Source organism: Ambystoma mexicanum, chromosome 1q (genome assembly GCF_040938575.1).
Source record: "Ambystoma mexicanum isolate Mex_15411 chromosome 1q, UKY_AmexF1_1, whole genome shotgun sequence".
Lineage (NCBI taxonomy): Eukaryota > Metazoa > Chordata > Amphibia > Caudata > Ambystomatidae > Ambystoma > Ambystoma mexicanum.
Window position 1 is genome coordinate 81,240,696 of NC_090922.1, and position 15,796 is coordinate 81,256,491.

Genomic DNA, 15,796 nt, shown 5'->3' on the forward strand with positions numbered 1-15,796 from the left:
TTGTAATGGCCTATTGGCAGTTTAAGAAATAAATAAGCAACATACCATACAAACACTTTTAAGATCATAGGACATTAACACATCGTATATCTAATAGTGAATAATATGGGACTGTTCAAGGTAAGGATGAGTAATACCGGGCAATGGGGTCAAGGATATAAGGTCAGCCCTGAGGCTCCATAGCATGATGGTCTGTGCACATGATACATATTGGAGTACATGAGACATACTTATGGAAGAAGGTGCGAATGACATGACTCATCTTTAAAACGCACTTCATTAAAGTGATGAACGGTAGGGAAAGAATTGTAAGGTGTATTATGCGCGGCATAATGGGGAGTCACAGTGCTTCTTCGTGTCTTCCACTTCAGTAGACTAGTAGAGCTGCTCCTTCTCTTGAAGTTACTTGAAAACTAGTACAGAGACGTGCACCGGGCGGCAATGCGCCGCCGCGTGCTTCTCTTGGATGAAACGGAGTGACTGAGAATTAGGCTTTACTATTGTAAGCATTTCCGTCAGGTCGATTGGCGTACCTAAATGTAAACAGTATAAGTCTCAGCACTATGGCCAACTGAGTGTTTTTTTCTATTCCCCTTCGCATCCATCAGCGACATTCTGAGTGAATAATTGATTTTGAATTAAATTGCTGCCACCTGTTTCATATTGGGTCTGAAAATATATAAGAACCAGCAAATAAGCAATGCTTTTATATAATACATGGCAGCCTGCAATCTCCGTATAAAAGCCTGGGAATAACTGTATTACAGGCTAGTTGTGGCATCACAACTGGCCTGTAATAAGAAAGTGACATAACTGCTCCGTAATCAGTTATTACACTTCAGTTGTGACTTTGTTATTTCTATTCATTGTGTATTTGGTTACATATCAACCTTTACACAGTCAAAACAAGTTTAAAAAACAAACAAAAAAAGGCATATTAAACCTTCATACACCACAAGAAGAGATGAAACCCAATAAATCCGATCCCACAGTCCTTGGTCTAAAACAGTCCCTTTGTTTCTGTTTAGGCATTATAAACCCTTTTCTCCAGTTCCTTCCATATGAAATACCCAGCTGAGAAGAGGACAGGTGGTAAATATACTCCATGCATTCTCTATTTCCAGTTTTCACTTCTCCAGCATTGGGTCTTTCATAGATTCAAATGTTGTGAATATTCCCCGTCGTCAGGCTGGGTAGAGCAGTTTAAACTTAAACTTTCAGTCACTTTTGTCCTCTACCATAATCATTCTGGGTCATACTGCTCACAGCCAATAGGAACACCTCCCTTAACCCCTTCCCTGTTGGCCATCTTCAGATGTTTTACTGCACATTAGTGTAGGGAGTCCTAAAAAATCATCCCTTCAACTTTTCTTCTGATAATTTTGGATTTTAACATTTTTTCCACAGAAAATATATATTTTCTTCGACGTATACTCGACAACCGGCATTGGTGGCGATAGTACTAGCTCTGTAGACCATTCTAGCCACCGGTAATCTTCGACGAAGTTTCGTCTGCGCAGTTGGGCGTAGCTCATAGCGGAATCCACGAGACAGAACCTGTCCAAGCTTGCTGTGGACTAAAGAATATCTACTTGGAGGATCACCACTACTACTGCCTCGACTGCCTTCATCCTCACCATGTCATCCAGGATTGCGAAATCTGCCAGTCGTTCTCCAACAAGACGCTATCATCACCATTGTCTGGTCCCATGGCTCGAGGATGACGGGGGGCTTCTCACTCTGCTTTAGTGCAGATTCATGCCTCGTTAGGATGGGGCAGGATGGCCCAGCGAACCACCACTAGTAAGAGGTTTAGATTGCATGAAGTCCAGGCTACCAGCAAGAAGAGGCATAAAGACACCTCCAGCGATGAGCCCAGATCCTCGCACAAGGACCAGTCTTCACCTCCCAGACGTCTTCCAACAGCGGGATAGACATGACAGATGTCCTGCACTGCTCTTTGCGCTGGTACACGGGTATTTACCAAATGCCTTGCGCCAGTGGTGGCTCACCTGCGGCGGACAGTCGTTCACGTCTGTCCGTATCTAGACGACTGGTTGGTAAGAGCCCCTTCCTATCCACTGGTAGAAATCAACACCCCCACCCCCACCCACCGTCTACAGCAACTTGGTTTCTCCATCAACTTCCCAAAGTCGTGCCTTGTTCCATCGCAACTCTATCTCGGAGCAAGACTTGACACCCAAACCTGCACTGTCGGACCCTCGGATGAAAGGGTGGCAGCTCTTCTAGACAAGGTGCGCTGTCTCAACTGTGCCAGGGAACGCAAGTCCGCAACTACAGATCCCTGCTGGGGATGTTATCATCATGCATCCCGTTGATCACCAACTGTCGGTTACACATGAGACCAGTGCAGGAATTTCTGGATGCCTGCTGGATTCAAGCCTCAGAGTCCTGGGACGACTGCATTGCTCTGACACTGGTTTTCAAACAGAGCCTTCGCAGGTGGTCAGTGGGGGAAACATCGGGTGCAGGGCGCCCCCTTCAGGTTGTCAGACCATCAGGCCACATCCACAACAGATGCTTCACTCGAGGGCTGGGGCGCCCACTGTCAAGACCAACACACCAGGGGCCTTTGGTTGGAGGAGGAAAAAAGCCGGCACATCAACCTGCTGGAGCTACGAGCAATGTTTTGGGCCCTGAAGTCCTTTCTTCCCCTCCTGACAGGAAAGGTGGTATGGATTTACACCAACAACACAACGTCAATGTTTTATGTCTGCAAGCAAGGAGGAAAAAGGTCCCCACAGCTTTCCAGGGAGACCCAAGCCCTGTGGCATTGGGCTGTAACGCAGGGCATGTTTCTCATTCCCCTTCATCTACCGGGTATTCAGAAAACTCTGGCACACTCCCTCAGCAAGGAGTTACGCTATTGCCACGAGTGGGAACTGTACAACGACCAGCTTCACTTATTTCAAATGTGGCGCAAGAGATCAACCTCTTTGCCACCTATGACAACAGTTGCTGCAAGGCCTTTGCCAGCCGCTTTCCCCAGCCACAGAGCTTGGGGGACGCCTTTGAGTTTCCATGGGAAGGGAGGTTCCTGTATGCATTCCTCCCGATTCCTCTGGTGCCTCGAGTCCTACACACCTTCAGACTGTATCGGTCCATACTGATATTAGTGGCCCCTGTGTGGCCGAGACAGTTTTGGTACTCCGACCTCCTTGCTCTTTCGTCAGCAACACCAATCAAGCTGCGCCCACACCAGTTACTCCTGTCCAGGAATCAGGAAGCAGTACTGCATCACAATCCGGCCACACTTAATCTGATGGCCTGGCTCCTGTGTTCTTCGAGTTCGGGGCTCTGTCCCTTCCGCAAGATTGCCATGCGATCCTTGCCAGGGCTAGAGTTCTGTCCACCTTGAAATGCTACAAGATTAAGTGGAAGCATTTTCAAGTATGGTGCAGAAACCAGTAGCTGCAACCTCTGACCATCTGGCCCGAGAATCTGTTGCCCTATCTGTTGTCCCTGGCTCAATCTGGTTTAACGCATTCTTCCTCTAAGGTGCACTTAGCTGCGTTCTACAGGCACAACCGCGCTGCAGGGTGGAATGAGTTTCTGCGCGGGCTGTTAGTCTTTTCCACCTGTCCGTCGCCTGTCAGCCGCCTTTTGAACCCATGTTCCAAGCATCTATTAAACATCTGTCCTGGGAAATGTTTTTCTTGGTGGCCATAACTTCGGCCAGGCAAGTGAGTGAAATCTAGGCGGTTTTTCACAAAACCGCCCTATTTGACGTTTCACAAGGACAAAGCTGGCACTAACCCGACCATTGTGCTGAAGGTGCCATCTGCTTTCCATCTAAATCAGCAGGTACTTTTGCCCGTTTTCTTTGGCAAGCCCAACGTCTCCAACAGAGCAAACACTGCACATGCTGGATGTGGTGCACGGCACGTACTTAGTTATTCCGTACAACATATCAACAGTTTGTTTCATTTGAACCTTCTGGGCCCGGGAAGGCTCTCTCAAAGTCCTCTATCGCATTATGGATTGCTGCCTGCATCTCATTCTGCCATCCGGCCGGTTCCCGACAGGCCCAAGCTCTCTCTACCAAAGTAATGGTGGCAACCACTGCTTTGCTCTCCAGAATTTAGCTGCCTGACATCTACCATGCAGCCACCTGGAGATTGCTGCATGCGTTCACCAGGTTCTACTGTGTCGACAGAGATTCTGCAGAAAAGTTGGCCAGTCAGTTCTGCTGAACCTATTAGCATAAGGTGGGTAAGTCTCCAGTGGTAAGTTATGCTGGGAGCTTGCCACCGCCCATGGATATTGTTGTAATACTGCTTTGTAATCTTTTCACAGCATGTGAATCTATGAAAGATCCAATGGTGGAGAAGGAATACATTACTTCCCTGTAACTCTGGTTCTTCAGCATTGGTATCTTTCATAGATTCACATGCGACCCTCCCACCTACCCCGAATGGCTTTTCTTTTGGCTCTTACTGCCACTCACGTGCACTGTCAAATCTGAAGATGGCCAAAAGGGGAGGAGTTAAGGGAGGTGTTCCTATTGGCTGTGAGCAATATGACCCAAATGACTATGATAGAGCACAAATGGGATTGGAAGTTTTAGTTTACGTTTGAACTGCTCTATGTCACCGAGGATTCCCAGCCTGACAACTGGAAATATTCACAGCATGTGTATCTATGAAAGATACCAATGCTGGAGAACCAGAGTTACATTTAAGTAACTCATTCTATCCTGCACGTCCTTTTAACATACTGAACCTTTTTCCACCCCCGGCGTACTGCATTTAAGAGGTAAAAGATGAAATCTTAATCTGATGATAAAATTCCTAAAACCAAAACTTTGCGATTTTAACATATATGAAAACGGGAGGGGCAACGGGAAGACTTGTTTACTATATTCTGTGAATGAGTATTTGAGGAGAGTTTCATTAGCATACCTCTATCCCATAATAGCACTTTAGTTTTCATCAATTTAATACTACTTCCCAAATTAAAAGGGAATTCAATCTCAAAATGAATCCTTGAATGAAAGCTGGAAACTTCCTCCATAAAGATTTGAAAGGGGCCATTTTCAAACAGAGAGCCTTTTAGCATGGCCGCATACGGGGCAAACAACAAATCGGCATCCAAATGACTCGTGATTTTCATATAGATGGTACTCCTACGATCCTCCAGTGGCTCAGCAAAGATGTTAGACCAAATTCACAACATATTGCCTCATTGGGCACACGTTGAGAAAGTCTCAAGATTTCTTTCCAGATTTTCCCTTCAAGTTGTCCAAGCCATTTAACATCCCTAATTGAGAAGGCCTCCAAGTTGTACAGTATACTGGGGACCAGACTTGATTTATATAGCACAATAAAGCCCTCAATGAAATAGCTTCCCCTACAGGAAATAAATTACTTAATAAGACACATTTTAGGACTAGTATGCTCGTCCTATTTGCATAGAATTTCATAGAGCTCAGCATTTAAGGGTTTAATATTTTGGGGACAATTAAGTTCTTGAGGGACGAACTGCATGAGCGAATATTAACCAAGACTCTTAAGTAGATGGAATCCTCCACAACTTCCACAATAGTTCCCTCAATTTCCTAAATAAATCGGTGGTTAGGGCCTGATGAATTCCTAATAATCATGACCTTTGTTTTAGCAGGATTAAGTATTAACCCATTCTTAGTTGATTAGGGCCAATAGGGCAGCCATACTTCACTGCAGGCCAATAAACATTACATCCACCAGGATAGTATCATCCGCGTATTTCAATGAAGAAAGCGTGCCAGCCCCAACTCTAGGTGAGGAGAGTTGGAATTAACCAGAATTAACCCGATTATCCCCCATATCCCCCACATACATATTGTAGAGTAAAGGGGCCAACATGCATAAGTTGTGACTTCACAATGCCTGCTGCTTCAACCGGCAAAGGTCAGAATTCCAACTTTCACTGCAGCAGTTAATTAAAGCCATTACACGCTTTTCAAATTCCTCGCTTGATAAATAGTTTTCTATGACACTTTACAGCGATTAATTGTCAAGGATCTGGTTGTAGTAGCATGTTTAATATATGCACTGCTGAAGTCTAACACGTGAGCAAGAAGCTGCAGGTTATTTCCTATCTTCAGATAGAACATAAAAACGGTTTTTCAATGCATTTTATTAAAATGTTTAAAACTATTTTCTGCAACACATTCAAAGCTGCATATTAGCCTTTTCAAATCCCAATAGATTCTCCATTGTTTATATGGATCAGTAAATGGTATATCTCTTAGATTAGATTAAGCAAGAGGCCAGGTTTTAAAAGGGATGACAGTGTGTAGCTATGCATTATAAGGAATAAAATACCCCCTACCGTATGTAAAAAGGAAATTGCAAGTTATCTTAGAGTTCTGTGACCTTATAAAGGAACTCGGCCGAAGAACTCCTCAGTGACCTGCTATATTCGTATAACGTACGGTATGGGTACTTCATACCTTATGTAACAGTCACTTGTAAGTACACACCAAGCACAACAGACTCATAGGGCCTCATTACGAGGTGGGCGCATAGGGATACCGGGCACCATTAAGGACATCGTTGCCAGTAATCCCTTTGCGCCCTATTCTGAGGTCTCTTAGCGGGTCCCTTCCTTAACGCCTGGTTTTACCAGGTGTTATGGACGAGGCCCGTTAAGGGACTTCAGAGCTAATAACGGTACTGCAATTTGCGGTTCCGTTATTAGCGCCTTCCTCCTTCCCATTGAGCCCTATGGGGGTTGAAATGGGAGTGGGTAATGGCTTTTTCAATGGGGACGCAAAGGTCGGAATAGACCGGTAAGTCCCCATTGAACGAGGGCGGACTTGCTACCGGTATTGGAAGTAGTCATGGCGCTAATAGCGCCATGACTACCTCCAACCTCGGAATGAGGCCCATAATGTCAGTATACATGGGTTGTATTTATCTAAAACATGTAAAAGTCATGTGTTGCCCATACAGAACCTCCTATTTATTTTTACATGTATGTAGTACGTTAATCTGAGTTATGTAAATATATGTAGTATGGGGAACAGTCTGATTCCTGTGCTGACACTCCTTCATGAATCTTGCTTAAGGAGAAGGGAATTAGCAATTGAACATTGGCAAACTACAGTGTATATAGTTGTACTTGCCCACAAAGTTATTTAGTCGAAGTGAATTATAAAACAATAGTATACACCTCTGAATATTGGGCTAATTTTCAGTCTGTGAACTTGGAAATCAGTTCATACTTCTTAGCATCTGTCATAGTCCTGTGAGAGCACAACAAACCTGAATTCTGCTAGAGGCTCTGGGGTCCGCAGGGGAAAACAGTCTCTTTCTTGGGCTGTGTTTGCCTGGCTCTGCACAGACATGTATACAGGGGGCCTGTTGAATGCATGATTTCGGTAACCCTCTCCTTGAATACGGAGAGGTAGTCGTGTAAAGATGCGACATGCGACTTTGGCAAAGCAAAGGCTGCAAGCTCGGCAGATGGAGCAGACAGTGGAACAATGGCAGGAGTATGTGATTATAGTACCTACTGGGTACACAGAGGCCAGATACCCACCTGCTTCAGGACTGCAGCAACCCAATGGAAGAAGGTGGAGTGAAAAAGAGGTTCAGGACAGAGAAGTGCCCTTGGCTGTTGGCATCTGCTGCGAGGTACTGCAGCAAGGAGTTGGTGCCCAGAGCAATGGAATATGTGGCTGCAGATGGAAAAGGGCCTGTGGCTCGACACCTCAGTGTGGCATTGCGGTGGCCCAGTCAAGCACCTCAGATTGCAAGAAAGTCAGGCAGTGTCACCACCAGTGCAGCCTGACTGTGATGGCTGTCACAGTAGTAGAACAGATAAGCTGTGGAGCAGCAGGAGTTGTACCCCAGAAGATGGAGGCAGACCCGCTGATACACTGCCCAGCCTCAATACTCTACATCTTGAGTCAGCCCAACCTCCAGCTAGAGGCCACAAGAGACTCCTCTGGGAACACCAATCAGGAAGAAATCACTTTGTCCGAGCAACACCTGGAGACCAACCACTCATTAATTAGACAATCAGGTGACATGAGCCTGAAATGTCATTTCTGGTTTGTGGCTTCACTTCCTGTCCGTGACATCTCTTCCTGTGGCCATCTTTGTTCTGGGACATCACTTCCTGCGGCCATATGTGTCCAGTGACATCACATCACTTCCTATGGCCATGTGGTTTGGTGACATCACTTCCTGTGGCCATCTTGAGTCTGCCTAACCTCCAGCTAAAGGCCACAAAAGACTCCTGGGAATACTAATCAGGAAGAAATCACCTCATCCCAGCAACACCAGGAACAAAATCAGAGAGACCAACCTCTGATTGACTAGAGGATCAGGTGACGACAGCGAATGACATCACATCTGAACTTTCTAGGGACATACAGCCCGGGCATCCCAGTTAAGAGCAGAACAGTAAAGGGCAAAGACCAGCCGTTGACCAGCCTTTTCGCCAATGACCCTTTGCTTTTGCCTTCCTACCTGCTGCACCTGTTAGTAACCATGGCTTGCTAGTTACTGTACTGTCTCTCCACACTGCAGTACTCACCTGTAATGCATTCGCTCCTGCTGCTCCTCCTATTTACCTCTCACTACGCTTTCTCCAATCAGGCTACAACATACTCCTTTCCTATTCCCATCATTTATTTATTTATTTGCATTTTTATAGCGATCACGCAGCCCAGAAGTTTTTGTTGTTGCTTTAGTTGCATATTTATAACGCGCTTAAGTACCCAGGGGTTTCTAAGCGCGGACCTGGGGATCAAACCTGTGTTGCTTCGTGTCGTCTTGCTTCTAAGGCGAGCACGTTGCCACTGAGCTATCCTCCCGGAATCATAAAACTCGTGTCTCGAAACTCTCACTACTCCATCTCTCTTTCACCTACCCAACAAACAAAGCTGACAAGAAAACCTCCAGCAGCAGACCATACCTTCCCTAACACCTATACACATTGTCTCTCTTACTCTGAGACTCAACTTCTCTACTTTTACTTACCATATCAACTGAACATTGCACTCTGGAATGGTCAGTCTGTATGTAGCAAAATATCCTTTATCAACGACTACTTTCATGCCAGCTCTCCTCCCTTTGATCTCTTTACTATCAATGAAACCTGGATTTCTCCATCTGACACTCCCAACCAAGTACTCCTGCACAACTCCAAACTATCCTTCATTCTCTACCCTCTACCCTCGTCTGACTGACAGAGGTGGAGGTGTCAGACACCTACTCTCTCCCCACCTCACAGATCTCCAATGCCACGTCCTCTCCCTACTTCTTTTGAAATCACCATCGCCACTATTGCTTTGCCTCACTTGGTTCACATCATCTCCATCTAACGCCCTCCTGGTCCCACTGATCATTCTTTGATGAACTTGGGCAACTCCTTGATTCTCTTTCCACTAAATATCACCTACTTCTCTTAGGTGACTTTAACCTTCCCTCTCCAACCACTTCTCATAAATCAGAACTTCAATCTTTCCTTAATGACCATGCTCTCCACTCTATCCATAACCTACCAACCCACACTGCACGTAACTCTTTGGATCTCTTATTAATCTCCACCTCCCTATCTGACCTCTCCTCACCACTTGCCTCATCTATTACTAAAAGGAAATGGAAACCTTCTACATTCCCCACATTCTGTCTGACCTTCAGTTCTCACTCTCTTTCTGCAAACCTGATGCCTCTTCCACTAACACAGCCTTTTCCAGATTCGAACCCCTACTATTCGACTCCTTCTCCTCTCGCTTCCCAGTTTCATTGACGATGCAAAACAGGGCCAGATTTAAATGTCTTCTCCTGGTTCACTAATCTATCCACGGTAAAGCACCACTGTATCTATCCTCCTCTATACAACTCTACAAGCCTTCTCACAATCTCCTCTCTACCTCCTCACTACCCTTGTGGCACCTTACCTTCTGTGTGCTTCCTCTCACTTCCGTTCTTTGTCTCTTCCTGCACCAATTGCATGGAATTCTCTTCCCCCAGTCATCTGAGAAACAGTCCAAACCGATTTGTTCAAAAGCAAACTGAAAGCTTGCCTCCTCGGCTCCGAGTTAACCTCTTAGCCTACCTCTCATCTGCCTTCAAACTAACATTTTTCCCCTTGCCACTAACATGCCTCTGTCCCTCATTGTCTCTGCCTCCACTCTAGCACTTCATCCATCGTGGTCACCTCCCTAATACAGCTGGCTGTACTGCATACCTGCACTTAAAAATTTCTAATGTTGTCCTTCTTCTGTGTATATCCACCCATGTGTTTTCCCATGTGTTGACGTTTTCATTAACTCCCCTCCACAAGCCAGTCAGAATGCCCTTCAAACTCACTGCAATGTAAGAAGCGCATTGCTTTCTGTCAAATCTGATATCTTATCTAGTGTATGTCCTTTATGATAAAAAAAAGTATTGTTCTTCCCTGTATATAAATAAATAAATAAACATAAAGAAATGATGCCGGTAATACCTGCCGGGAGGGACACACAGGAATGAGAGGAATATAAAGCAGACAGGATAAGAGAGGCAGTCATCCAGCGGCTTGGAGGAAGAAAACCATAGGCCCCAAGCATGCCAGTGGATGAGGAAGAAACTGAATAAGGCTGGATGAAAGAAAGGTGCCAGGCGGAGCCTTAGATGGAAAATGTGGAAAGAACAGTAACGAGAAAGGCCTGAGAGAGGGATTTCAAGGAAAAGTAAGCGCATGCATGAGAAGAATAGGCAGTAGAAGAATGGGTAAGGTGAGAACCAGAGTATTGCCACAGGACGCACTGGGTATGCAGGAGCAAAGGGGACCAGAAAGAAAATGGAGAGCTGAGGAGCACCTGGGGAAAAGAGAAAGGGAAAAAGGAAACAAAATTGGGAAGACAAGGCCCAGGAGATTGAAAAGATTGGATAGCAAGAGCGAAAACAAGAGCAGAGGAGATGCTTTTCTACGATCTTGGATTTGCTTTTCTACAATCTTGGATTTGCTTCTGAAGGTCATCCAAATCAGAAAAATCCTGATACAAGTGGATCTTTATGCAGAGATTGGAATATTGGAATGTTACAGTAGTGCACCTTTCTGTGTGTAAAAACAGGTATTCTGCATTCAGAGAATGAACATGCTTTATTTCTTAAAAAACAGAGTGTTTTTCCAAACTCAGGTTGCGTCTGATCATCAGAATTACAGCATTTCAAGTGGTATTGTGTATTACACCCTGTACAGCACTCCGCTGCTCTTGAGCTAGGTCCGCATTTATACAAAAAGATAATATAAAATATTGGTATTTCTCAAATTTTACTGAATTTTGCATCATTTTAATTTCTTTTCAAGTCATTGATTTTGGTTGTTCAAAAATCAATGGTTTTACATATACATTTTTGTCTCAGTTAAAATCTTAATCATAATGATTGACCAAAAACAATACATCAGAAGGTATGGTGATGTTTTGAAAGAATCATGCATTATACAACTGACCTGGAAGGTTTACTTTAATAGGAACAATAGAGTGTGTCTGGGGAGAGACAGGGTACATGTCTAGTGCACTATATGCATAGAAATACCACCTAATTCATGAGGATTTAACAGAATTACTTTAGTTTAACCTGATCTCTGACCTCTCCACAGTGGTGCCGATGACCTCCTGCCTATCCTATCCTATGTGGTCCTGAGGAGTCATCTCCCTCAATTGGTTTCAGAGTGTTTGGCACTGGAAGAGTTCATCCATGAAGGGTAAGAAGCTGACATTATTTTTATTTCTTTTAATTTTACTTCATGTTTTTGTATTCTTCAGGGTCATTTGTGGGAAAGGGATGTTAACAAAAGTGGGGGGCAGATATGAGGTAAGACTGTCAGAAAAGTGTAAAGTGAGCTGTGGCACTATGCTTTTAAGGAAGTGGAAAGTCTTCACATTGAAACGGTCACCAGCCTAAATATTTGTATTTGGCTTGACAAGATATAAACCTATTTTGGGAGGCCAACCTTGAGCATCAATGGGTGGGTAAGGGTTCAGTTAGGATTGTAAGTATCCAGTTGTGTAGCCATTCAGTAGTTTATGCCCCAGATAAAGGGTTTTACAATTACTTGGCTACTTGACAGTCTAATTAGTACAATCATTATTATTTTGGAAATACTTAATAAAATCACATTGTACAGGTAATCTAAATGTAGTTATCCAATACCACTCAATTTGGAAGATCACATGACTATGCAATAAAGTACATATCACTTCCATTGTCTAAGAATTGCCTGGGACTGGGAGTTATAGCCTGGTCAAAGTTAGCCCTGATGGACTGCATAAATAACAGTTAAGCTTTTCCAACTGTGTTCTGAAATAGAATATCAAAACAAACTTAAGATAATGGTATACAATGTTACGTTTCCTGTGGTCTATTATTCAGGTCTTCAGTGATGGGTTCACATATGGGAGGCTATCTGGTGAAAGTTGGCGACCCTGTGGGCTAGGGACCAATGCCTTCTCTGCGATGTTGGCCCAAGAAGGGATGTTCAGGGGATACCCCATCACCCCCACCCCATTCCTAGCCTTGCGTGCTATGCCATCCATAGTGCCCCCAAACTCCCTCTGTTCTACGACACACAATATGCCAAGAAAGAAGAGAAACATGCAGGAAATGGGAGCAGGAGTTCGCAAGTTCACATATGCAGGGCCCAGCAAGTCCAATGTTACCATGTAAGTAGAAAGACGAGTGAACCTGGGGTCACAGAAGGCACCACAAAGACAAGTGAACATGGGGTCACAGAAGGCACCACAAATCTGCCCTACGGCACAATGGAGGAGTTTGAGTTCATTTGCTACAGCCACCTGATCACAAGATGACAGACAGTATTTACTTAGGTCTGCAGCACTGTGGCGTGGTCCACAAACCAAGTTAAAGCACATGGGGAAATTGTATCGTTTCTCAAGTTCCAACTAACCAAAGGGCCGGCTCCATATGGGGGCACAGATGCTATGTATCTCCACATCACAGTGCTTATTCCTAACCCAAATAGATACAAAAGGTGGGACAAATAGGAGGGGAGTGTGGCAGTTTGGTGACTGTTGGAGAATACAGAGCGAGGTCAGTGGAGATGAGGGTAGAGGCAAGAAAGGGGAGAGTTTGGAGTGAAGCACAGGCGGAGGAGTGCTATATAAGGCAATTAGTATGTAGAGGAGGAGGTGAAAGATATAAGTAGAGAGAAGTAAGGAGAAGGGGAGGTGGCGCGTCTAAGAAGAGGGGGGGAAATGAGAACAAACATCTAAGACGAGTGAAAGAATGAGAGGAAGAGGCGTAAGATCTAAAGAGAGAATGGGGAGAAAGAGAAGATGAAGGAGAAATATCTAAAAGAGAAGGAGGGAGAGAGGAGGTGAAATATCTGAAGAGAGGGAAAGAAGAAGAGTTGGAGAAGCAGCATCTAAGATAAGAAAGTAGAGCATAAGAGGAGGGTAACCCCATAAAGACGAACATACGAGCATGGGCCGAGGAGGAGCGTGCAGAGGTAGAGGTGAAAATGGAGGAAGAAGAGTAACATCTGTAAAAAAAAAAAAGGAAATGGAGTAAGAGGAGAATCACCCAAATTAAATTGGTGAAGGAAAATCAACAAACAGTGAGAAGAGAGGGAAAAGAACGAGTTGGGACAGGGAAAGAGAGCCGAGCAAAGCTGAATAGAGAATTGGTTTGGAAGGGAAACAGGTTGTAGAAGATTGGAAGGAAGAGTAATGGAATAGAGTGCTTTAAGACTGATGCCTACTTCTAAGCTCGTGGTGAGGGACTAGAACAAGGCTAAGCATGAGAACTGACACCATGGGAGGCAATCCCTAGTCCAGACTGTAGCTGTGAGAGTACTATGAGGAAGGCATGGTATCAACAGTGAAGACACAGACACAAGAGGCACACGTTTTAAAAACCTTCATTATGTTTGACTCGGATGGGACTAATCTCGACCATTAAAGTAAACCAAAATAGTCCAGGTCAGTCTGTCAAACAAAGATAACAGTCTGTGTCTTAACCCTGTACTTGCCCTCACGCTATACAACAACTAAGTGTGGGGTAGTGTATCCTAAAACAAAAGAGTGTTCTTCAGAAATAAATGGCCCTCATTACAAGTTTACCGGTCTGGAAACAACGGTGCTGGTAAGCTTACCGGCACTGTTGTTTCTGGACTGGCAAAGTGCGAGTCTGCTGGCGGGTGCTGTCCGCCCGCCAGGTCTGTCCCTGCTGGGCAGAACGGCACCCTTCAACAGACTTTCACCGAAGCACCGGCTGCGTTATTAACGGTGCCGGTGCTTCAGTGGTCCCCATTCTTGTGGGACTCCAAGGGAATGGGGATCAACATTTTACCGGCGCCTGACTTACCAGACTGCCGGGGCTGTATTGCCCCGGTTATTCCGGCAAGTCAGGTGCCGATAATTCATTACAGGTCAGGCGGATACCTGCTCGTTTTTCCGGCACCGTTTTTGCCAGACTCGTAATGAGGGCCAATGTCTCAATGATTTTGGAAGTGCCTCTCCACTCCCTTCCCCAAGTTCAGGTCACTGGGGTACCTTTAAAGTTCTTCACGTTGGGTAGTTTGCACAGTTCACCAATTTCCTGATTGAAAAAATCAAATGTTCCTTTCAAAATGTTCTTTTCTTCCAGCTCCACCTTGTAGAGCTCGGGTAAACCTCCCTTCTCCAACCTTTATACGTTACGATGTTCGCGTCAATAAATAGTTCACCTCTTAATTGATATAGGATCACAGTTCCACACAGGCTTGCCTCCGCCAGGCTGGAGCCTGTCTCAACTTTACTCTTTTCCTTACAACAGTTCAATTCACAGCAGTTCAGCATAGGCTTCCCTCTGTCGGACTCGAGCCTGCCTTCTTTTTCATACCTTGGAGTTCCCTTCTCCAAGTTCCAAATCATTAAATCACAATTCAGTTATTTGGGATTTTACTGTCGAAGACTTTCGAGACTGCAAGGACTTTACTTAAACTTCGGCATGGCCACTGTGATTTTTCCCTCTTGACAGTTCTCAGTTTTCACAATGTTCAATATAGAACTCAGCAGTAATGCCCCTTGCAGCTTTCACAATGCTCAAATAACACTCAGCAGCAAGGCCTCATGGTACTTGTAGTTTTCATCATATTTGATCTTCATTTTCAAAAGCAAACAAAAATATTTAATGACTTTGTATTCTGCCTTCTTGGCCTTTAACAAATGTTCATGAGTCTTTTGGTTATCCATTTCATTAATTTGCCCGCATTATTGCAAATACTCTTAACCTTCATTGCTTTACTTCTCCTCTCATATGGGGGTTCGCACAGAGTCTTTCGAGTAGGCGATTTCTCCTCACCGGACCACTCTGTTACTTTCCCGTCTCTCACAGTTCTGCATTAACCTTGCACATTATGTAGTTTATCATTATGAGCATGACTTTCAGCTTGCAGTAGTCTTATTCGCTCGCCTTCAACACAGACCGGCTTTTGATCACTAACCGGTCGGGTCTGCTTGTCTTTCTCTCAGTGACGACTTCCTTAGCTGCTCAAGGTCATCGCCAGCGTCTCCCCTGTACCCCCTCTGACTGGCCTGGCCTTCGGGAGGGGAGCAGACCGCTCTGGGGCACCTGCACGGGATGCCCCTCCTCCTTGCTCAAGTTCCGACTCGGAACGCTCATGGCTGTGCACAATTGCAGGACTCCCGCCAGCCTCTCTCCTGCTCTGGACAGCCGTGGCGCAGTCCTCTGGTTTCCCTTTCCTGTCAGCCTGCTTCGAGTCCACTCCGTAAGGGTTGCCCCCTCTGGTCTCCATCCTCGCTGGGAGTGTGCTTGTGTGCTCCACCTTT

The 15,796-nt window shown here is 45.1% G+C and overlaps 1 protein-coding gene across 1 annotated transcript in view; it reads left to right on the top strand.

Annotated features, from left to right (window-relative positions):
* VPS9D1 (VPS9 domain containing 1) overlaps window positions 1–15,796 on the top strand; it is a 1,552,154-nt gene that overhangs the window by 1,483,800 nt on the left and 52,558 nt on the right. The window contains exon 14 of the mRNA XM_069635571.1: window positions 11,605–11,709. Coding sequence (XP_069491672.1) covers window positions 11,605–11,709 — 105 coding nt within the window. The remainder of the gene's footprint in view (window positions 1–11,604; window positions 11,710–15,796) is intronic.